The sequence below is a fragment of the Salmo salar genome, chromosome 22 (assembly GCF_965601325.2).
Source record: "Salmo salar chromosome 22, fSalSal1, whole genome shotgun sequence".
NCBI lineage: Eukaryota > Metazoa > Chordata > Actinopteri > Salmoniformes > Salmonidae > Salmo > Salmo salar.
The window spans coordinates 54,498,198-54,523,384 of NC_138312.1; the positions used below are offsets into that span (position 1 = coordinate 54,498,198).

The window sequence follows — 25,187 nt, forward strand, 5'->3', positions numbered from 1 at the left end:
GAGCAGTGGGAAGGGTCTCTTCTCAGAGGTAGAAGATATCCTCTTCTACACCATCACAGAGGGTCAGAAACAAGTCCCCGTCTCACACTTTATCTCTGTGAGTAAGTACACACATCAGTAAACCTATACAGGAAAGAAGAGTATGTTGTAAATTAAATAGGTTACTCTGTCACACAACCCTCTTTGACAACAAACTCTCTCTCCATGTAGACATACAGCCACAAACACAAAAGCACATTCTTGCTCTCTCGCTCCCTCTGTCTTGCTCCCCCCCCCCCCCCCCCCCCACACACACACACACACACACAAAAACACTGAAGAACAGACATTTATTTGCAAATAAAGATACAAAATCTGTCATGAGATGATCTATGAGACTTTATGTAATTCTGCTCTCACTCAAACTTCGTCTTTCCACCATTTGAGCTATACTTACTCCAGGTATGCTGAGTGCAAGGGTTATTGGAGACTTGGGGCCACCAAACTGCCACTGTGGCAATACCAACTTTCTTTACTTTGAGGAAGTAGGGTAATTATGTGCTAGAGAGGAAGTAGGGTCATTATGAGGAATGGAGGAAGTAGGGTAAATAGGAGGAAGGGAGGAAGTAGGGTAAATAGGAGGAAGGGAGGAAGTAGGGTAATTAGGAGGAATATAGTAATGAGCTAGAGAGGAAGTCAGGTAATTATGAGGAATATGGTAATTATGAGGAGGTAGGGTAATTATGAGGAATATGGTAATTATGAACAAGGGAAGATGTGCAACAAGTGAGGCGTACATCGAGTACATCTCTTGTGCAAGCTGACATGGTGTTCATTGCAAATTGAATTGCAGTGTTTGACATAGACAGTGCAACTATCAGGAGAAAAATAATATTCTGCATAGCATACTTTCCCAATATAGGTGTCAACACAGGCCAATGTACTGTAGTCCCTATAGTAGGTTATAGATATATCCATATAGGTTAAATCAATAAATAACAACAATTGAGTGAATCGACTCTTGAAACAATAAGGTGTATCATGGAACATGGCCATTTCATTATGTTATTTGAATGAAATAGTGTCCATGCCTCCAAGCCTGATGAAGGAAGGAATGTGTCTGGTGAAGATCACAACATTTCAGTCTAAAGATTACCCTGCAGAGATTAGACAGACTAGATTAGGTTGTAAAGATTACCCTGCAGAGATTAGACAGACTAGATTAGGTTGTGAAGATTACCCTGCAGAGATTAGACAGACTAGATTAGGTTGTGAAGATTACCCTGCAGAGATTAGACAGACTAGATTAGGTTGTAAAGATTACCCTGCAGAGATTAGACAGACTAGATTAGTTTGTGAAGATTACCCTGCAGAGACTAGACAGACTGGATTAGGTTGTAAAGATTACCCTGCAGAGACTAGACAGACTGGATTGGGTTGTAAAGATTACCCTGCAGAGATTAGACCGACTGGATTGGGTTATAAAGATTACCCTGCAGAGATTAGACAGACTGGATTGGGTTGTAAAGATGACCCTGCAGAGACTAGATTAGGTTGTAAATATTACCCTGCAGAGACAGAATGGAATAGATTGTGAAGATTACCCTGCAGAGATTAGACAGACTAGATTAGGTTGTAAAGATTACCCTGCAGAGATTAGACAGACTAGATTAGGTTGTAAAGATTACCCTGCAGAGATTAGACAGACTGGATTAGGTTGTAAAGATTACCCTGCAGAGACTAGACAGACTAGATTAGGTTGTAAAGATTACCCTGCAGAGACTAGATTAGGTTGTAAAGATGACCCTGCAGAGACTAGATTAGGTTGTAAAGTTACCCGGCAGAGACTAGATTAGGTTATAAAGATTACCCTGCAGAGACTAGATTAGGTTATAAAGATTACCCTGCAGAGACTAGACAGACTAGATTAGTTTGTGTCATCATGCAACAATAACATGGGTTTTTTTGTATTTCAACATGTAATGAAATTATCCCTTAAATGAAAGAATCAATTGTAGAAGATGTCAATGATAGTTAAAGCTCTGATTTGATCTGTGTTTTATATTGCACCAGCACTACTGCACTGTTTCAATCAAAACACTTGCAACAAGTGACTGAAAGCGTACCCAAACCAGCTTCAGTCCAGCTTGGACAAAAAAGGGTATCAGTTACTCAACTTGCAACAAGATTCGTGTATGTCAGTGGGCCTCAAGATGAGTTAAAGTTAGTTCATATACATTTTGTTCACATCCAAGTTCTTCACATAACAGTATTAATAACTTTGTGAGACGTGGACTCGACATGACGAGGCAGAATGATTTACAGTACACTGTAAATAAAACTGCAGTATAGCTTTGCAGTATTGTTTCGCTGATAACATCATTCCTTTCTCCCCAACCAAACCTTTGTGTTGTTAGATGAATAAATTATTTGATCGCCTTTTGTTTATTTGAACCACTTCATTGTATTGTTTTTACTTTAACATGTCTTGTGACTTTATATGCACTTTAAATAAAGTTTCATTTGATCAGGCCCTCAAGAGGACTGGTCTTAATGTGTCCGACCCGCGACTGAAGGACTGTATGGACAAGCTGCAACGCTCCGTATCGGAATCCTTTCATGACGTCATGATGGACCGGGAACTCTTCCACAAGTGAGTCGCCTAGCTTGTCTCCTTGTTGGATTTAGACGTTCCCAAATGTCTCCATACCCCCTCCCCCTTGTCCCTAACCCCTCAATGTTTGCAGATCTGAAGGGTCTGGATAGGTACAAGCAGTGCATTGTTGGAGCTTCCACCATATTGCTTACAGCTGGTCTGCATAAACCAAGCGTAGGTCCAAGGGTGGTGGGATTTGGGACCTGCTTCTAGAGCCATCTCTACCTCTCTCTACCCCTCTGTACCCCTCTGTACCCCTCTCCACCCCTCTACCCCTCTCCACCTCTCTACCTCTCTCTACCCTCTCCACCTTTCTAGCCCTCTTTGCCTCTGTCACACACAGTCATCACATTTCCATCTCCTCTTACTGCCAGGTGCCATGTTAGAGTGAGTCTATTAATACCCTGACCCCTTCAGCATTCCACATTATTAACCCAGAGTTTGTTGTAGGCTTACTCTATTCTCTCTCTCTCTCACTCACTCACTCACTCACTCACTCACTCACTCACTCACTCACTCACTCACTCACTCACTCACTCACTCACTCACTCACTCACTCACTCACTCACTCACTCACTCACTCACTCACTCACTCACTCACTCTGAATTGAATTAAGGGCTTTATTGGCATGGGAAACATATGTTAACATTGCCAAAGCAAGTGAAGTAGATAATATACAGAAGTTAAATAAACAATAAACAAAAGTTAAATAAAAAATTAACAGTAAACATCACAGAAGTTCCAAAAGAATAAAGACATTTCAAATGTCATATTATGTCTATATACAGTGTTGTAATGATGTACAAAAGGGAAAATAAATAAACATAAATATGGGTTGTATTTACAATGGTGTTTGTTCTTCACTGGTTGCCCCTTTCTTGTGGAAACAGGTCACAAATCTTGCTGCTGTGATGGCACACTGGTATTTCACCCAGTAGATATGGGAGTTTATCAAAATTGGGTTTGTTTTCAAATTCTTTGTGGGTCTGTGTAATCTGAGGGAAATACGTGTCTCTAATATGGTCATACATTTGGCAGGAGGTTAGGAAGTGCATCTCAGTTTCCACCTAATTTTGTGGGCAGTGTGCACATAGCCTGTCTTCTCTTGAGAGGCAGGACTGCATTCATCGTCCTTTCTCAATAGCAAGGCTGTGCTCACTGAGTCTGTACATAGTCAAAGCTTTCCTTATGTTTTCTCATAATTTGATTGGGTCGAATTGTGTTGCTGTCCTGGGGCTCTGTGGGGTCTGTTTGTGTTTGTGAACAGAGCCCCAGGACCAGCTTGCTTAGGGGACTCTTCTCTAGGTTCATCTCTCTGTAGGTGTTGGCTTTGTTATGGAAGGTTTGCAAATCGCTTCGTTTTAGGTGGTTGTAGAATTTAACGGCTCTTCGCATGCATTATTTGGTGTTTTATGTTGTACACTGAGGATATTTTTGCAGAATTCTGCATTCAGAGTCTCAATTTGGTGTTTTCCCATTTTGTGATTTCTTGGTTGGTGAGCGGACCCCAGACCTCACAACAATCTCTCACTCACTCACTCACTCACTCACTCACTCACTCACTCACTCACTCACTCACTCACTCACTCACTCACTCACTCACTCACTCACTCACTCACTCACTCACTCACTCACTCACTCACTCACTCACTCACTCACTCACTCACTCAAACACACATGGCTCCTCTCTCTGGCATTTACTCTTCAAGTCATTTTAAGAGTTAGCTAGAGGCAACAGTATATTATGCTCTCAGTCCACTGAGGGCTGAGGGGCAGTGGGCTGAGGGGCAGTGGGCTGAGGGGCAGTGGGCTGAGGGGCAGTGGGCTGAGGGGCAGTGGGCAGAGGGGCAGAGGGGCAGTGGGCAGAGGGGCAGTGGGCAGAGGGGCAGTGGGCAGAGGGGCAGTGGGCTGGGCTGAGGGGCAGTGGGCTGAGGGGCAGTGGGCTGAGGGGCAGTGGGCTGAGGGACAGTGGGCTGAGGGACAGTGGGCTGAGGGTGGATACGGGTAGTCTTGTGTGGGCTAAAGAGAAAAGTACGACTCAGATTTATAGGTGCCAGCTGTCTTGGTCCTTGGGGCCACACACACACACACACACACACACACACACACACACACACACACACATACACACAGTACATTTTGATTGGAATTAAATGTAACCCTTAATCAGTTGACCTGTTACAGCTTTGTGTTTCAGCTATGGCTATGCATGTCCTTTCATTACAATTCAGTTAAAGAGTGAATGATTGACATCTAAAGTGGACTTTGACAGTCCAGGCATCTTGATCTAGTGGGGGAAACCAGTGTTCCTTATATCTGCACGGTAGTCGACACTCTTAGAAAAAAGGGTTCCAAAAAGGTTCTTTGTCTGTCCCCATAGGAGAAAACTTTTTGGTTCTCGGTAGAACCCTTTTTGGTTCTCGGTAGAACCCTTTTTGGTTCTCGGTAGAACCCTTTTTGGTTCCCGGTAGAACCCTTTTCGGTTCCAGGTAGAACCCTCAGTGGAAAGGGTAATACATAGAACTCAAAAGGGTTCTACCTAGAACCAAAAAGGGTTCTTCAAAGGGTTCTGCTATGGGGACAACCAAATAACCCTTTTTAGTTCTAGATAGCACCTTTTTTCTAAGAGTGTACACATACAGTGGCAAGAAAAAGTATGTGAACCCTTTGGAATTACCTGGATTTCTGCATAAATTGGTCATACAATTTGATCTGATCTTCATCTAAGTTGCAACAATAGACATAAACCGTGTGCTTAAATAATAACACACAAATTATTGTATTTTTCTTGTCCATATTGAATACAGAATTTAAACATTCACAGTGTAGGTTGGAAAAAGTATGTTAACCCCTAAGCTTTTGGAGAAGTCATTAGCCAATTGGAGTCAGGAGTCAACTAACCTGGAGTCCAATCAATGAGACGAGATTGGAGATGTTGGTTCGAGCTGCCCTGCCCTATAAAAAACACTCACAAAATCTGAGTTTGCTATTCACAAGAAGCATTGCCTGATGTGAACCATGCCTCGAACAAAATAGATCTCAGAAGACCTAAGATTAAGAATTGTTGACTTGCATAAAGCTGGAAAGGGTTACAAAAGTATCTCTAAAAGCCTTGATGTTCATCTGTCCACGGTAAGACAAATTGTCTATAATTGGAGAAAGTTCAGCACTGTTGCTACTCTCCCTAGGAGTGGCCGTCCTGCAAAGATGGCTGCAAGAGCACAGTGCAAAATGCTCAATGAGGTTAAGAAGAATCCTAGCGTGTCAGCTAAAGACTTACAGAAATCTCTGGAACATGCTAACATCTCTGTTGACGAGTCTACGATATGTAAAACAAGAATGGTGTTCATGGGAGGACACCACGGAAGAAGCCACTGCTGTCCCTTCCATAGCGCTACTGGCAAAATATTCTGTGGACAGATTAAACTAAAGTTGAGTTGTTTGGAAGGAACATACAACACTTTGTGTGGAGAAAAAAAGTCACAGCACACCAACATCAAAACCTCATCCCAACTGTAAAGTATGGTGGAGGGAGCATCATGTTTTGGGGCTGCTTTGCTGCCTCAGGGCCAGAACAGCTTGCTATCATCGACAGAAAAATGAATTCCCAAGTTTATCAAGACATTTTGCAGGAGAATGAAAGGCTATCTGTCCGCCAAATGAAGCTCAACAGAAGTTGGGTGATGCGACAGGACAACGACCCAAAACACAGAAGTAAATCAACAACAGAATGGCTTCAACAGAAGAAAATACACCTTCTGGAGTGGCCCAGTCAGAGTCCTGACCTCAACCCGATTGAGATTCTGCATGACCTCGAGAGCGGTTCACACCAGACATCCCAAGAATATTGCTGAACTGAAATTGTTTTGTAAAGAGGAATGCCCCCAAATTCCTCCTGACTGTTGTGCAGGTCTGATCTGCAACTATAGAAAATGTTTGGTTGAGATTATTGCTGCCAAAGGATGGTCAAACAGTTATTAAATCCAAGGGTTCACATACTTTTTCCACCCTGTACTGTGAATGTTCACGCGGTGTGTTCAATAAAGACATATCATTTCTGTGTGTTATTTGTTTAAGCAGACTGTATTTGTCTATTGTTGTGACTTAGATGAAGATCAGATCAAATTTTATGACCAATTTATGCAGAAATCCAGGTAATTCCAAAAGGTTCACATACTTTTTCTTGCCACTGTAAATGGAGGTTAAACAAAGTTATAGGCTTATCATATGTGTTTGTTTTCAAGTGCGACATAGGTTGGGGTAGGAAATAATATAGAGTGCATCAGGCGGCAGGTAGCCTAGCAGTTAGAGCGTTGGGCTAGAAACCAAAAGATTGCTGGTTTGAATACCCGAGCTGACAATCTGTCAATGTGCCCATGAGGAAAGCACTTAACCCTTATTTGCTCTTGGGGCGCAGGCTGACCCTGTAAAACAACACATTTCACTGCATCTATCCGATGTATGTGACAGTAAAACATTTTTAAAAAATGTGTCAGGCTGTTAATAGGATACATAAGGAGTATCATTAGCCATGTGTGTCACAGAGAATGGAGTTTACATTCTCACATAGCTCCGCTGAACCCTATTTTCCACAACAATTCAAACCACTTATCAGCACCAAGTCTAGCCGGCAAACAACAGAGAAAAAGGTCAGAGGTCATATTACAGTCACAAGCAGCAGTCCATCCACTGCGCCTCAGTGTCACCACTTCAAAGCAAACTTCTGGGAAAAGTTCAAAGCTCATTCACAAAACTAGATTTATAGAATTTATAGAATGCTCTAGAACTTGTTCAATGACAGGGTTTCTGTATTCAAGATCTAATACTGTGTTGTTTGTTGTACCAACCCTCAGGTGTGTAGGTGGGAGCATAGTGCTTCTGATCCAGGCCTTCAGAAAGAAGTTCATCATCCCGGAGTTTGATTCCTTCGTTTCAAAAATAGATCAAATCTACAACACCGTTCAGAAAAACCACAACGGACATGTAAGTACATTTTGTATCCACCTTTCATATGTCACTCTTCTCCGTCTGTCGCTCACTATCTCTCTTTTTTGTCGTCTGTCCTCTTACTTTCTTTTTCTCTGATATGCTTTCCGTCAACGTGTGTCTGTTGTTCTATGGCATGTACTCAAATAAAACATTTGAAGTGTGGAGTATTACCTACATGTGATATGGTTCTGGTAGTTCTGATGGTCTGTACTTCCTGGTACCAGGTAGCAGTCTACATTCCTCACCTGGCCAAGTTCAGTCCTGATCTCTGGGGTGTGTCCCTGTGTACAGTGGACGGACAGAGGTGGGTACAACCTCCCTGTGTACAGTGGACGGACAGAGGTGGGTACAACCTCCCTGTGGACGGACAGAGGTGGGTACAACCTCCCTGTGGACGGACAGAGGTGGGTACAACCTCCCTGTGGACGGACAGAGGTGGGTACAACCTCCCTGTGGACGGACAGAGGTGGGTACAACCTCCCTGTGGACGGACAGAGGTGGGTACAACCTCCCTGTGTGTCTATATAGCTGGATGATAACTGAATGTGAAATAGTGACTCATACTACTGACACCTTTTCCTCTGGTCCTCTCTCTCTTTCTTCTTCTGGTCCTCTCGCTTTCTTCTTCTGGTCCTCACTTTCTCTTTCTTCTTCTGGTCCTCTCTCTCTTTCTTCCTCTGGTCCTCTCTCTCTCTCTCTCTCTCTCTCTCTCTCTTCCTCTTCCTCTGGTCCTCTCTCTCTTTCTCTCTCTCTCTCTCTCTCTTTCTTCCTCTGGCCCTCTCTCTCTTCCTCTGGTCCTCTCTTTCTCTCTCTCTCTCTCTCTCTTCCTCTGGTCTTCTCTCTCTTCCTCTGGTCCTCTCTCTCTTTTCCTCTGGTCCCCTCTCTCTCTCTCTTTCTTCCTCTGGTCCTCTCGCTCTCTTTCTTCCTCTGGTCCTCTCTCTCTCTCTTTTCCTCTGGTCCTCTCTCTCTCTTTTCCGCTGGTCCTCTCGCTCTCTTTTCCTCTGGTCCTCTCTCTCTCTCTCTCTCTCTTTTCCTATGGTCCTCTCTCTCTCTTCCTCTGGTCCTCTCTCTCTCTTTCTTCCTCTGTTTCTCTGGTCCTCTCTCTCTTTCTTCCTTTATTTCCTCTTTGCTAATGGCCTTTTCCCGCCCTCTGTCTCTCCCTCCTCTCCCCCCAGACATTCAGTAGGGGACACTAAGCAGCCCTTCTGTCTCCAGTCGTGTGTAAAGCCTCTGGAGTATGCTGTGGCCATCCACGAGGCTGGGACAGAGAAGGTACACCGCTATGTGGGGATGGAGCCCAGTGGACTCAAATTCAACATGCTCTACCTGGATGAGGAAGGTGGGTAAGGGAACCCTTGCTCCTGTTGCTGTACAGTTGTGGCCAAAAGTTTTGAGAATGACACAAATATTAATTTTCACAAAGTCTGCTGCCTCAGTTTGTATGATGGCAATTTGCATATACTCCAGAATGTTATGAAGAGTGATCAGATGAATTGCAATTAATTGCAAAGACCCTCTTTGCCTTGCAAATTAACTGCATCCCAAAAAAAACATTTCCACTGCATTTCAGCCCTGCCACAAAAGGACCAGCTGACATCATGTCAGTGATTCTCTCGTTAACACAGTTGTGAGTGTTGACGAGGACAAGGCTGGAGATCACTCTGTCATGCTGATTGAGTTCGAATAACAGACTCGAAGCTTCAAAAGGAGGGTGGTGCTTGGAATTATTGTTCTTCCTCTGTCAAACAGGGTTACCTGTAAGGAAACACGTGCCGTCATCATTGCTTTGCACAAAAAGGGCTTCACAGGCAAAGATTTTGCTGCCAGTAATATTGCACCTAAATCAACCATTTATCGGATCATCAAGAACTTCAAGGAGAGCGATTCAATTGTTGTGAAGAAGGCTTCAGGGCACTCAAGAAAGTCCAGCAAGCGCCAGGACCGTCTCCTAAAGTTGATTCAGCTGCGGGATCGGGGCACCACCAGTACAGAGCTTGCTCAGGAATGGCAGCAGGCAGGTGTGAGTGCATCTGCACGCACAGTGAGGCGAAGACTTTTGGAGGATGGCCTGGTGTCAAGAAGGGCAGCAAGAAGAGAAGTCACTTCTCTCCAGGAAAAACATCAGGGACAGACTGATATTCCTCAAAAGGTACAGGGATTGGACTGCTGAGGGCTGGGGTAAAGTCATTTTCTATGATGAATCCCCTTTGCGATTGTTTGGGGCATCCGGGAAAAAAGCTTGTCCGGAGAAGACAAGGTGAGCGTTACCATCAGTCCTGTGTCATGCCAACCGTAAAGCATCCTGAGACCATTCATGTGTGGGGTTGCTTCTCAGCCAAGGGAGTGGGCTCACTCACAATTTTGCCTAAGAACACAGCCATGAATAAAGAATGGTACCAACACATCCTCTGAGAGCAACTTCTCCCAACCATCCAGGAACAGTTTGGTGATGAACAATGCCTTTTCCAGCATGATGGAGCACCTTGCCATAAGGGAAAAGTGATAACTAAGTGGCTCGGGGAACAAAACATCGATATTTTGGGTCCATGGCCAGGAAACTCCCCAGACCTTAATCCCATTGAGAATTTGTGGTCAATCCTCAAGAGGCGGATGGACAAACAAAATCCCACAAATTCTGACAAACCCCAAGCATTGATTATCCAAGAATGGGCTGCCATCAGTCAGGATGTGGCCCAGAAGTTAATTGACAGCATGCCAGGGCGGATTGCAGAGGTCTTGAAAAAGAAGGGGCAACACTGCAAATATTGACTCTTTGCATCAACTTCATGTAATTGTCAATAAGACTTTTACACCTATGAAATGCTTGTAATTATACTTCAGTATTCCATAGTATCATCTGACCAAAATATCTAAAGACACTGAAGCAGCAAACTTTGTGAAAATATATATTTGTGTCATTTTCAAAACTTTTGGCCACGATTGTACATTACTGTCTTGAGGGTGTTTTGTTACTTTCGTGGACAAATATGATTTGATTTCAGTACAAGTTAAGACCACGCGAGTTCAGGTTGATAGGATCTTCTACTTTCTACCAAGTGGACGTGATGTCAGCTCTCGAAGAAAGACTTAGTCTCCAAATAGTAAAGCATCATTCTACTTCTGTGACCACAATGTACTCTGTTTTAACTCTGATAATAACCAACTTGTGTTTTGTGTACCTAGACAAACCCCACAACCCCATGGTGAATGCTGGAGCCATTGTGATTAGCTCTCTTATCAAGGTAACTACACAGACAGTCTACAGACTACACTATACATGGTGTGAGTATATCCTGTCTGACTTTAAATAGTCCCTTAGAACATCCACTCTCAATGATGCATCAGTGATATTCGTCACTGTCATTGATTGCTAAATCCACTCAGTGTTTGACAAGAAAATGTACACAACAAACCAAGGTCCAGGTCATCTGTAAATCTTTGACCCAAAGCTGACGTAGGTTTGGCTTTGTCCCGTTGAAACATGCAGCTCTAAACACACACGGCCTATCTGGCACGTAAGGTAGATAGTAGTCACATGTACAGTAGTGTAGTCAGTAGGGTAGTCAGTAGTGTTGACCCTGGTTCTGCCAGCTTTACTGCTCTCCTGTCACCCTCACACCGTGCTGGGGGAGGGACCCTGGGACCGGTGGGACCATCAGTTTAACCAATTAACGGGGCACTTTGGAGAGGTGGTACGTGTATGTTGTTATCTCAGGCAGAGAGAGGGGAAGGTACATAGACAGAGTAGGTGAGTTTAACTGATATATAGTTATATTTAACTGCTATAAAGACAGCGGGGGCCCCAGGCATATGGGGCCCCAGGCAAAGGGGGCTCCAGGTGGAAGTTAGCCTGAAGGAATAACAGGAGGGTTTAAGTCTGGATTTCTGCCTAATTAATCTTTAATTTAATAGATATACTTAAATAAAACTACTACTGTGTAATGCGTCTTTGTGACGCAAACAATCTTATTTATACCCCAATACTGGACATTTGGGGTCACTTGGGCCATCACGGCTATGCTCTATAATTTATATAAAGTAGCCCCCTTAAAAAATGTATTCTGAACCAAATCCACCTTTAACCTCTCAATGCTGGGTCCGTGATACACCTGTTTCAGACCAGGTGCTGTTGCTTTGGAATAGGTGAATTATTGCAGCTGTACTACAGAGAGTTCCTGTAATATCCAGTGTCTTTATTAGGAGACCGTCTACTGTGATAACTGCTTGTTTTTGTCACCTTGTACAGGAGTAGATATTAGGACTTGAAGATGTGTGATCGTTCATACTGTTAAAGTGTGTATAGCCTTCTGAGTCCTGAAGCCCTGTAGAACATCACCAACCTGTGGTTGACTACTGAAAGGCATTTGATGTGGTGACCTATCGTTGACACGACTGTTCTTTCTGTCTGTTTTCTGTGTGTCACCAGCCCGGTTCAAATAAGGCAGAGAAGTTTGACTATGTAAGTAGATAGACTTAATGTGTGTTATCATTCATTATCATTCAAACATAGTCATATACAATGCAACATGATACGTTACATTACAGTACATTACTATACGATGTCTGTCATCCTCTCTCCTCAGATGATGGATTTTATCAAGAAGATGGCCGGTCGAGAGTACGTGGGGTTCAGCAATACCACGTGAGTTTTAGCTAATGTCTTCATTTTCGAAAGCAGAGTTATTCTCTCTGTTTGTTATATTATTGACGTTGTTGTTGACTCTCTTTGTCTCTCTGTGTCTCAGGTTCCAGTCTGAAAAAGAAACAGGCGACAGAAATTTTGCAATTGGATACTACCTCAAAGAGAAGAAGGTCAGTGAGGGACAGGGGCGATGGGAACATTTTAATTACAGTAGTTCTGGGACACACCTCCTGATAACTTTCTAGCTACTACTCAGGTTAGGAGTTTTGTGCACCAGAAAGATATTGATCACCAACTGTGTGATGGTTATGTGATATTAATGTTTTAGATATTCTGTACCTGTATGAAATATTGATCATAGGAACTGATTTCCATCTGCAGTGTTTTCCCACTGGGGCAGAAATGATTGACGCGCTAGACTTCTATTTCCAGGTAAACTACACTTCCTCGGATAAACTTTATCACAGTGTGATAGTGTATGTGGTTTTGCTATTTCTGGTAATGCCCTTATGCTGATTTGTGACTGGACGTTATCATAAAGCATTACCCTATTTACTTGCAGTGGATATGAGTCACAGACACTGATGCGGTTTCCCAGACATAAATTAGGCTTAGTCCTCGACTAAAAAAGTTATTTCAATGGAGGTTCTCCATAGACTTCTAAGTTCAGTACTAGGCTTAATATGTGTCTGGGAAACGGAGCCTACATGTTTCTCTATATCATTGTTTTAGTAAATAAATGATTTCCTTTCAGCTGTGTTCCATAGAGGTGACTTGTGAGTCTGGAAGTGTCATGGCGGCCACGCTGGCCCACGGGGGGATCTGCCCAATCACCGGCGAGCGCGTCCTTTGTGCCGAGGCTGTAAGGAACACCCTGAGTCTAATGCACTCTTGCGGCATGTACGACTTCTCTGGAGAGATGGCCTTCCATGTAAGTCATACTGTAGTCATACTGTAGTCATACTGTAGTCATACAGTAGTTATACTGTAGTCATACTGTAGTCATACAGTAGTAATATAGTAGTTATACTGTAGTTATACAGTAGTCATACTGTAGTTATACAGTAGTCATACTGTAGTTATACAGTAGTTATACTGTAGTTATACAGTAGTCATACTGTAGTTATACAGTAGTTATACAGTAGTTATATAGTAGTTATACAGTAGTAATATAGTAGTTATACTGTAGTTATACAGTAGTTATATAGTAGTTATACAGTAGTAATATAGTAGTTATACAGTAGTCATACTGTAGTTATATAGTAGTCATACTGTAGTCATACTGTAGTTATACAGTAGTAATATAGTAGTTATACAGTAGTAATACAGTACTTATACAGTAGTAATATAGTAGTTATACAGTAGTTATACAGTAGTTATATAGTAGTCATAAAGTAGTTATATAGTAGTGATAAAGTACTTATATAGTAGTTATACAGTAGTAATATAGTAGTTATACAGTAGTCATACAGTAGTCATACAGTAGTCATACAGTAGTTATATAGTAGTCATAAAGTACTTATATAGTAGTCATAGTTATACAGTAGTAATATAATAGTAATATAGTAGTTATATAGTAGTTGTACAGTAGTCATATAGTAGTTATATAGTAGTTATACAGTAGTAATATAGTAGTTATACAGTAGTTATACAGTAGTTATACAGTAGTAATATAGTAGTTACACAGTAGTTATATAGTAGTTATATAGTAGTGATAAAGTACTTATATAGTCGTTATACAGTAGTAATATAGTAGTAATATAGTAGTTATACAGTAGTCATACAGTAGTTATACAGTAGTTATATAGTAGTCATAAAGTACTTATATAGTAGTCATAAAGTACTTATATAGTAGTTATACGTTAGTCATAAAGTAGTTATATAGTAGTTATACAGTGGTTTTAAAGTAGTCATAAGTAGTGATATAGTAGTCATAAAGTACTTATATAGTAGTTATACAGTAGTCATGAAGTAGTTATACAGTAGTTATATAGTAGTCAAAGTAGTTATATAGTAGTCAAAGTAGTTTTAAAATAGTTATATAGTTGTCATGAAGTAGTTTTAAAGTAGTTATATAGTAGTCAAAGTTGTCATAAAGTAGTTTTAAAGTAGTTATATGGTAGTCATAAAGTAGTTATATAGTAGTCATAAAGTAGTTATACAGTCACAGTAGTTATACAACAGTCAAATAGTAGTCATATAATTGTTAAATAGTAGTTAAACAGTAGTCATATAGTAGTTAAACAGTAACCAGGTTGGCCAGTTGAGAACAAGTTCTCATTTACAACTGTGACCTGGCCAAGATAAAGCAAAGCAGTGCAACACAAACAACAACACAGAGTTACACATGGAATAAACAAACGTACAGTCAATAAGACAATAGAAAAGTCTATATACAGTGTGTGCAAATGAGGTAAGTTTAGGGAGGTAAGGCAATAAATAGGCCAGAGTTTCGAAATAATTGCAATTTAGCAATTAAACACTAGAGTGATAGATGTGCAGAAGATGAATGTGCAAGTAGAGATACTGGGGTGCAAAGGAGCAACAACAACAAAAATTACATGGGGATGAGGTAGTTGGATGGGCTATGTACAGGTGCAATGATCTGTAAGCTATTCTGACAGCTGATTGCTTAAAGCTAGTGAGGGAGATATGAGTCTCCAGCTTCAGTGATTTTTGCAGTTCGTTCCAGTCATTGGCAGCAGAGAACTGGAAGGAAAGACGACCAAAGAGTAATTGGCTTTGGGGGTGACCAGTGAAATATACCTGCTGGAGAGCGTGCTATGGGTGGGTGCTGCTATGGTGAGCTGAGATAAGGCGGGGCTTTACCTAGCAAAGACTTATAGATGAAGTAGTAATATAGTAGTCAGAGTAGTTGTACAGGTGTCATATAGTAGTTAAACAGTAGTCTTATAGTAGTTATACAGTAGTAATATGATATAGTAGGGAAAGGTATGTAACTACCTATGTACGTGTAACCGATGTGAAATGGCTAGTTAGTTAGCGGTGGTGCGCGCTAATAGCATTTCAATCAGTGACGTCACTCGCTCTGAAACTGGAAGTAGGGTTTCCCCTTGCGTTGCAAGGGCCGCGGCTTTTGTGGCACGATGGGTAACGATGCTTCGTGGGTGTCAGTTGTTGATGTGTGCAAGGGTCCCTGGTTCGAGCCCAGGATGGGGCGAAGAGAGGGACGGAACCTACACAGTTACATACGGTGCATTTGAAAGTATTCAGACCCCTTCACTTTTTCCACTTTTTGTTACGTTACAGCATTACTATAACATTTTTGATTTGTTTTTCCTCATCAATCTTCGCACAATATCCCATAATGACAAAGAAATAACGAAAATATCACGTATACGTAAGTATTCAGTAGGGTTGCACATTTTGGGGTATATACAGAGGTGGAAACTTTCCGTGGGAATTAACGGCGATATACGGGAATATATGGGAATTAACGGAAATTTAAATAAATATTAATACCATTTAAATGTAGATGTTTTTTGCATTGGATATGTTTACCATATCATATGGAGACAGAAACATGATAATTTTACCTTATCACAAGTAGACATAATTGCAAATGATTAAATCCTTCAAATAGAAAAAAAAAAAAGAAAAAAACGATTTAGTTACAAATTGAACTTTAATTAAATGAGTTGACTCTTCACATGGGATGATTTCACTGAACAACAAAAGAAAGGGAATATTGAATGATCCCCAATGATCCATCGCATCTCCCAAAAACGTTTTCAACATACATCTGTAAAATGATAGTCTAGAAACTAAAGCTTTGGTTGTCTTCTTCTCAGCCTTCCATGGGTTCTCCCTGGACCTCCTCAATGTCCACCTCTTGAACATCAGACTCTGAGGCCTCATCTTCACTGTCATTTTCCAACCTTGTTGAGGATGGCCACCAATTTTTCAACCCTTGTATTGGTCAGCTTGTTGCGTGCTTTGGTGTGTGTGTTCCCAAACAAGGACCAGTTGCGCTCTGAGGCAACTGATGTTGGTGGGATTTGGAGGATGATGGAGGCAACAGGGGAAAGATCCTCAGATCCACAAAGTCCCTTCCACCAGGTGGCTGATGAGATATGTTGGCACGACTGCCATATTGCATCTCCATCCCAAAGCCCTTGCTTGGAAGTGTACTTCGCCAGACTGCCAAGAACCTTGTCCTCATCCAAGCCAAGGTGGCGATGACACCATAGGCCTTGTTGATCTCTGCACCAGACAGAATGCTCTTGCCAGCATACTTGGGGTCCAACATGTATGCTTTGGCGTGTATGGGCTTCAGGCAGAAGTCTTCATCCTTCTTGATGTATTTCAGAACTGCAGTTTCCACGGCTTGGAGCAACAGTGAAGTGAGCAGGGCAGTACGGATTTCTTCTCTTACATCTGCAAGCAGAGTCTGAACATCAGACAGGATGGCATTGTCTCCCTCAATCCGTGCAATGGCTATGGCAGTTTCAGGCTGCTTGCCACTCTCTCTCAAAATACATAATCCAAGAGGATCCTCTTGATCGGGCTGTCCATATCGGCAGACTGTGATATGGCCATTTCTTGGAGACTCCTTCCCCTCCAGTAGACTGTCGAACATGATGACAACACCACCCCAACGGGTGTTGCTGGGCAGCTTCAATGTGGTGCTCTTATTCTTCTCACTTTGCTTGGTGAGGTAGATTGCTGCTATAACTTGATGACCCTTCACATACCTAACCATTTCATTGGCTCTCCATTGTTTTCAATGCCATGATGTCCTTGAGGAGCAGATTCAATGCATGAGCAGCACAGCCAATGGGTTTGATGTGAGGTTAGGACTCCTCAACTTTAGACCAAGCAGCGTTCATGTCCGCAGCATTGTTTGTCACCAGTGCAAATACCTTCTCTGGTCCAAGTTCAATGACTGCCTTCAGCTCATCTGCAATGTAGAGACCGGTGTGTCTTGTGTCTGTGCTCTTGTAGAATACTGGTTGAGGGGTGGAGATGTAGTTAATTATTTATTGCCCACGAACATTCGACCACCCATCAGAGATGATTGCAATACAGTCTGCTTTCTCTATGATTTGCTAGACCTCCACTTAAACTCTGTTGAACTCTGCATCCAGCAAATTAGTAGATAAAGCATGTCTGGTTGGAGGGGTGTATGCTGGGCGAAGAACATTCAGAAATCTCTTCCAATACACATTGCTTGTGAGCATCAGAGGTGAACCAGTTGCATACACAGCTCGAGCAAGACATTCATCAGCATTTCTCTGACTACGTTTCTCCATTGAGTCAAAAAAAAACTTCTGATTCCAGGAAGACCATGAGCTGTTGCTATCGATAAGGTGTCTGATTCATCATTTTCACCTCGAATAGAAGTAGAGGGACTTTTGTCAGAGGTTGCTTGTTGTGAGCGCTGAGGGAACTTTGTGCACTTGACCAGATGATTCTGCATTTTTGTTTATATTCTTCACATAAGATTTGGCACAGTATTTGCAAATGTACACAGATTTTCCTTCTACATTAGCTGCAGTGAAATGTCTCCACACATCACATAGTGCCCGTGACATTTTCATGTAAAGATAAGTAAAAAAAAACATAAAAAATACTATTCCATGTACAGATAAATAGTTAAGCAGTTAGATTAAAGAACTCCTTTGTAAGATAAAATTTAACATGTATGGAAACAGGTGAATTAACACTCCTCAGTTAGCAGGCTCAAGCAAGCTAAAACGCACATGGTAGCAAAAACTAACTAGCAGAAATTGTTAAGTTAGAAATGATTTAAACACACTTTGCTATAGGCTACTATTTACTAGTTACAAAAATGTGTGTCATTTAAAATATATTCACCCCATGCAGTATAGTAATCAAATCTTACCAGAAAGCATGTAGTCCCTGGCTCAGACAGTGTAGTAGTGTGGACTCAATAGCATCTCATTAGTGTGCAAGATCTTGAAAATCAGCTGTACATTTGATGGAAGAATGCACTGTGCATGCAGAGGGTTGCAATTCCATTGAATTGGGGATAGTTTAACCAAAATATGCCACAAGACTTAGAATTGCCTTGTGTATCCCACAAAAAGGTTCACTGTTATAAACTAACTTGTTTAATGAATTTAAGCAAAATTTCCCAAATTCCAGGGCTTTTCGGAAATTTACCGGAAAGTTTTCCGAGCCTTTGCAACCATAGTATTCAGACACCTTTACTCAGTACTTTGTTGAAGCATCTTTGGCAGCGATTACAGCCCTGAGTTTTCTTTGGTATGACGCTACAAGCATTCGTCTGGCCACTAACATAAAAGCCTGATGGGTGGAGTGCTGCAGAGATGGTTGTCCTTCTGCAAGGTTCTCCCATCTCCACAGAGGAACTCTGGAGTTCTGTCAGAGTGACCATCGCGTTCTTGGTCACTTTCTTGCTCAGTTTGGCCAGGTGGCCAACTCTAGGAAGAGTCTTGGTGGTTCCAAACTTCTTCCATTTAAGAATGATTGTCCACTGTGTTCTTGGGGACCTTCAATACTGCAGACATTTTTTGGTACCATTCTCCTGATCTGTGCCTCGACACAATCCTGACTCAGAGCTCTACGGACAATTCCTTCGACCTCATGGCTTGGTTTTTGCTCTGACATGCACTGTCAACTGTGGGACCTTATATAGACAGGTGTGTACCTTTCCAAATCACGTCCAATCAATTGAATTTACCACAGTTGGGCTCCAATTAAGTTGTAGAAACATCTCAAGGATGATTAACTTGTTGTGGCTAGGGGGCAGTATCGAGAATTTTGAAAAAAAATATGTGCCCATTTTTAACTGCCTCCTACACCAACTCAGAAGCTAGGATATGCATATATCCAGATTTGGATAGAAAACAATCTACATTTTTTAAAACTGTTTGAATGGTGTCTGTAAGTATAACAAAACTCATATGGCAGGCAAAAACCTGAGAAAAACAAAATAATTTTGTGGCTGTACTATTTTTTCGAGTCATTGATAATAGATCACACAGTGAGAAAGGATTCATTTCGCACTTCCTACGGCTTCCACTAGATGTCAACGATCTTTATAAAGTTGTTTGAAGCGTCTATGATGAACAGAGACCGGATGACAAGGAAGAGAAGTTGACCTCCCTGGGATGTCGTCACTTCATTATTGCCCGCACCTGCGCATTCATGTGAGTTCATGTGAGGCGAGACATTTTTCAAAAACGTTTTTCAAGACACAGGAGAGGTCGGGTTGAAACATTACTGATGTTTCACGTTAAAAATGGGCCTAAAGATTGATGCTAAACAACGTTTGACATGTTTGAACGAACGTAAATAGATATTTTTTTTTAACTTTTCGTCGTGACTCCCCCCCCCCCGCCCTACTTTTGAGGAGTCTACCGAAGCGCTATCAACATGGAATAACTTGGAGTTATTTGGACATAAATTATGAACTTTGTCGAAAGAAACCACATTTGTTGTGGACCTGGGATACCTGGAAGTGCCAATGGATGAAGATAATCAAAGGTAAGGGATTATTGACAATAGTATTATTGATATTAGATGGTGCTAACCTGTATATCCTAGCCTATTGTTCTTAGCACAGCACCCCGTTTATTGCAAAGTGTGATTTCCCAGTAAAGTTATTTTGAAATCTGGCAATGCAGTAGCATTTACGAAATGTTAAACTATAATTATTTGAATGACAATATTATAATTTACCAATGTTTTCGAATAGTAATTTTGTAAATTGTAACGTTGTTCACCGGAAACATTTGAGGGGAAAAAAAATCGGAATTTCACAGCTACTGTAAAATGCTGTTTTTGGATATAAATATGAACTTGATGGAACAAAAAATGCATGTATTGTATAACATAATGTCCTAGGAGTGTCATCTGAGGAAGATTGTCAAATTAGTGCATAATTTTAGCTGGTTATCTGCTTTTGGTGACGCCTGTCTTTGAATTGACAAAACATTACACACAGCTATTTTCAATGTACTCTCCTAACATAACCTCACTTTATGCTTTCGCCGTAAAGCCTCTTTGAAATCGGACAATGTGATTGGATTTAGGAGATGTTTATCTTTCAAATGGTGAAAAATAGTTGATTGTTTGAGAAATTGAAATTATTAGATTTTTGCAGTTTTGAATTTCCCGCCATGGTCTCTTGACAATAAATCCCAATACCGGGATAAGATCCCCAAGAGGTTAATGGAAACAGGACGCACCTGATCTCAAATTCTAGTCTCATAGCAAACGTTCTGAATACCTATATAAATAAGGTATCTGTTTTTTATTTTTAATACATTTGCAAAAATGTCTAAAAACCTTATTTTGCGTTGTCATTATGGGGTATTGAGTGTAAATTGAGGACATTTCTTTTTTTTTATCCATTTTAGGCTGTAACAACAAAATGTGGGACAAGTGAAGGAATCTGAATACTTTCTGAATACACTGTATCTGTATCAGTCATTTAGTAAACTGTTTTAAATACCATGTATTAATAGTCGAGTAAACCTTTTAAACATCTGTTTGCCAAATGAAGGCCACCTTTCTTTTTCTTTAGTTGGATGATTTAACGGACACTTTTATCATAACCTGTATGGCCCCTGTATGCTTCTCTCCCAGGTGGGCTTGCCTGCTAAGTCTGGGGTGTCAGGAGCAGTTCTCTTGGTGGTTCCTAACGTCATGGGAGTGATGTGTTGGTCTCCTCCGTTAGACAGGGTTGGAAACAGTGTCCGGGGAATACACTTCTGCCAGGTAACCCATTTTACACATGACTGAATTACTTGTACAGAGTGAGCACTTGCATGTACAGAGTGAGAAATGCTTGTGTACTCCGTATGAATGTGTTTTGCTGAGGTTTTGAATGTGTTATGAAGTCCTCATATAGGTACTCTTTAACTTCTATGGGCTAGGTCCCACCTGCGGGACACAGCCAGTGAAATATCAGGGCGGAAAATTCAAAAACAACAAAATGTCATAATTCAACTTTCTCAAACATACAACTATTTTACACCATTTTAAAGATAAACTTGTCGTTAATCTAACCACATTGTCCGATTTCAAAAAGGCTTTACAGCGAAAGCAAAACATTAGATTATGTTAGGAGAGTACATAGACAAAAATAATCACACAGCCATTTTCCAAGCAAGGACATGTGTCAATAAAACCCAAAACACTGCTAAATGAAGCACTAACCTTTGACGATCTTCATCAGATGACACTCCTAGGACATTATGTTACACAATACATGTATGTTTTGTTCGATAAAGTTCATATTTATATCCAAAAACAGCATTTTACATTGGCGCGTGATGTTCAGAAAATGTATTCCCACCAAAATGTACGGTGAACGTGCACATCAATTTACAAAAATACTCATCATAAACGTTGACAAAATATATAACAATTATTTAAAGAATTATAGATAGACTGCCCCTGGATGCAACCGCTGTGTCAGATTTTAAAATAGCTTTACGGAGAAAGCACATTTTTCAATATTCTGAGTATATAGCTCAGCCATCACGGTGAGCTATTCAGACACCCGCCAAGTTCGGGGCAACCTAAACTCAGAATTAGTATTAGAAATATGCTCTTACCTTTGCTGATCTTCATCAGAATGCACTCCCAGGACTGCTACTTCCACAAGAAATGTTGTTTTTGTTCGAAATAATCCATATTTATGTACAAATACCTCCGTTTTGTTCGTGCGTACAGATCACTTATCCAAAGGCATAACGCGCGAGCGCGGAACGAGAGACGAAAAGTCAAAATGTTCCATTACCATACTTAGAAGCATGTCAAACGCTGTTTAAAATCAATCTTTATGGTATTTTTAACGTAAAATTGTGATAATATTCCAACCGGACAATAGCATATTCATTCAAGAAGAAAAAGAAGGAGGGGCGCGCTCGTGGGACCGAGCATATCCAATCCCTTTGTTGCCAGGCAGACCACTCAGTAACTGAGCTCCTATACTCTGCCCAGTGACAGGAAAATACTCAAACCACTTTCTGAAGGCTTTAGACAGCCATTGGAAGCCTTAGGAAGTGCAACGTCACCCCACAGACACTGGAGCTTCGATAGAGAATCAAAAGAAGAACTACAATTCTCAGACTTTTCACTTCCTGCTTGGATTTTTCTCAGGTTTTTGCCTGCCATATGAGTTCTGTTATACTCACAGACACCATTCAAACAGTTTTAGAAACTTCAGAGTGTTTTATATCCAAATCTACTAATAATATGCATATTCTAGTTTCTGGGCCAGAGTAGTAACCTGTTTAAATTGGGTACGTTTTTCATCCAGCCATGAAAATACTGCCCCCTAGCCCAGGCAGGTTAAATAGCGTTAACCACATGCAACATGTATCATGTTTTCGCTTCCCCATAACTATCTGCTTTTTCTGTCTTGATCTTGCAGGAGCTGGTGTCTTCGTTTAACTTCCACAACTATGACAACCTGAGACACTTGGTCAAGAAGCAGGACCCTCGAAGGCAGGACGGGGATGATAGGGTAAGGGATTTTGAGAGTTTTGAGCGTTTTATGAAAATCTAATCAAATTTTATTGGTCACATACACATGGTTAGCAGATGTTATTGCGAGTGTAGCGAAATCCTCGTGCTTCTAGTTCCGACAGTGCAGTAATATCTAACAAGTAATCTAACAATTCCACAACAACTACCTAATAAACACAAATCTAAATAAAGGAATGGAAATAGAATATATACACATAAATATATATATTCTTATTCCATCCCTTTACTTAGATTTGTGTGTATTAGGTAGTTGTTGTGGAATTGTTAAGGTAACATACCAACAATTGAACATATTTGCGAGAACATGAATTGAGGTTGAAGTTTGCTCTTGTTATGATGAGCACTATGACTGACATGGGGGCGGTGTTGTCCCGCCCAGTCTAAGGTGTATTTATCTCTGCTATGTCTGTAGAACAAGTCTGTGGTGAGCCTGATGTTTGCAGCCTACAGTGGAGATGTGTCAGCCGTCAGAAGGTAAAATACCAAATCAAGGAGTCTACAGAAGGAGGGTTTATGTTTTACTTAGTTACACCATGAAGTCACATGCTGTAGATGTCACTCTCTCTCCTAACTACTAATCCTTCACAGTAACTCTTGATGTCACTCTCTCTCCTAGCTACTAATCCTTCACAGTAACTCTTGATGTCACTCTCTCTCCTAGCTACTAATCCTTCACAGTAACTCTTGATGTCACTCTCTCTCCTAGCTACTAATCCTTCACAGTAACTCTTTGAAATGAGGAATACTATGTAGAATATAGCTTGTCTCCTATCCTCTGAGGTTTGCTCTGTCATTGATGGACATGGAGCTGAAGGACTATGACTCTAGGACCGCGCTACACGTGGCTGCTGGTGAGGGTGAGTTTCTCTCCACTGGTGGCATTGGCTCTTCAAAATGTTCTTCAATGTGATGTTCTGGTGCCTCTAGGGTAATTAACTTCTCTAGGGCCAGTGGGACGATTTCGTCCCACCTACGTAACAGCCAGTGGAATCCCGTGGCGCGTTATTCAAATACCTTAGAAATGCTATTACTTCAATTTCTCAAACATATGACTATTTTACACCATTTTAAAGACAAGACTCTCGTTAATCTAACCACACTGTCCGATTTCAAAAAGGCTTTACAACGAAAGCAAAACATTAGATTAGGTCAGCAGAGTACCCAGCCAGAAATAATCAGACACCCATTTTTCAAGCTAGCATATAATGTCACATAAACCCAAACCACAGCTAAATGCAGCACTAACCTTTGATGATCTTCATCAGATGACAATCTTAGGACATTATGTTATACAATACCTGCATGTTTTGTTCAATCAAGTTCATATTTATATCAAAAAACAGCTTTTTACATTAGCATGTGACGTTCAGAACTAGCATAGCAAACTTCCGGTGAATTTACTAAATTACTCACGATAAACGTTCACAAAAAACATAACAGATACAGAACTCCTCTATGCACTCGCTATGTCCGATTTTAAAATAGCTTTTCGGTGAAAGCACATTTTGCAATATTCTAAGTAGATAGCCCGGCATCACAGGGCTAGCTATTTAGACACCCACCAAGTTTAGCCCTCACCAAAGTCAGATTTACTATAAGAAAAATGTTATTACCTTTGCTGTTCTTCGTCAGAATGCACTCCCAGGACTTCTACCTCAATAACAAATGTTGGTTTGGTTCAAAATAATCCATAGTTATATCCAAATAGCGGCGTTTTGTTCGTGCGTTCAAGACACTATCCGAAAGGGTAAAGAAGGGTGACGCGCCCGACATGTTTCGTGACAAAAAAAATCTAAATATTCCATTACCGTACTTCGAAGCATGTCAACCGCTGTTTAAAATCAATTTTTATGCCATTTTTCTCGTAAAAAAGCGATAATATTCCGACCGGGAATCTGTGTTTCAGTACAAAGAGAGAGAAAATAAAAACATGGGGTCACCTCGTGCACGCGCCTCAGTCAGATTGTCCTCTGATAGACCACTTACCAAAGGCGCTAATGTTTTTCAGCCAGGGGCTGGAATTACATCATTCCGCTTTTTCCCGGGTCCTGAGGGCCTATGGGAGCCGTAGGAAGTGTCACGTTACAGCAAAGATCCTAAGTTTTCAATAAAAAGAGTCAAGAAGCTCAAGGAATGGTCAGAGAGGGCACTTCCTGTACAGAATCTTCTCAGGTTTATGCCTGCCATACGAGTTCTGTTATACTCACAGACACCATTCAAACAGTTTTAGAAACTTTAGGGTGTTTTCTATCCAAAGCCAATAATTATATGCATATTCTAGTTTCTGGGCAGTAGTAATAACCAGATTAAATCGGGTACGTTTTTTTATCCGGCCGTGTAAATACTGCCCCCTAGCCCTAACAGGTTAAGACAGCTGATTGAGGACCTTATTACTGATGAATGTGATGTTC

The 25,187-nt window shown here is 41.1% G+C and overlaps 1 protein-coding gene across 9 annotated transcripts in view; it reads left to right on the forward strand.

Moving 5' to 3' along the window:
* The window catches only part of LOC106583705 (glutaminase liver isoform, mitochondrial), a 31,724-nt gene that overhangs the window by 2,279 nt on the left and 4,258 nt on the right, over positions 1–25,187 (forward strand). Inside the window, exons 2-16 of one of the 9 annotated variants that reach the window (XM_082967690.1) lie at positions 1–97; positions 2,511–2,632; positions 7,490–7,619; positions 7,854–8,122; positions 8,801–8,964; positions 10,809–10,867; positions 12,052–12,084; positions 12,209–12,267; positions 12,371–12,437; positions 12,649–12,699; positions 13,022–13,198; positions 20,866–20,997; positions 22,661–22,753; positions 23,189–23,250; positions 23,537–23,633. In XM_082967690.1, the coding sequence (XP_082823816.1) occupies positions 1–97; positions 2,511–2,632; positions 7,490–7,619; positions 7,854–8,122; positions 8,801–8,964; positions 10,809–10,867; positions 12,052–12,084; positions 12,209–12,267; positions 12,371–12,437; positions 12,649–12,699; positions 13,022–13,198; positions 20,866–20,997; positions 22,661–22,753; positions 23,189–23,250; positions 23,537–23,555 (1,534 nt within the window). In that variant the 3' untranslated portion in view covers positions 23,556–23,633. Of the gene's footprint in view, positions 102–2,510; positions 2,633–7,489; positions 7,620–7,849; positions 8,123–8,800; positions 8,965–10,808; positions 10,868–11,130; positions 11,374–12,051; positions 12,085–12,208; positions 12,268–12,370; positions 12,438–12,648; positions 12,700–13,021; positions 13,199–20,865; positions 20,998–22,660; positions 22,754–23,188; positions 23,251–23,536; positions 23,634–25,187 lie in introns of those variants that run through there. The other 8 variants (XM_014168209.3, XM_014168219.3, XM_014168212.3 and 5 more) reach the window with 8 other exon arrangements.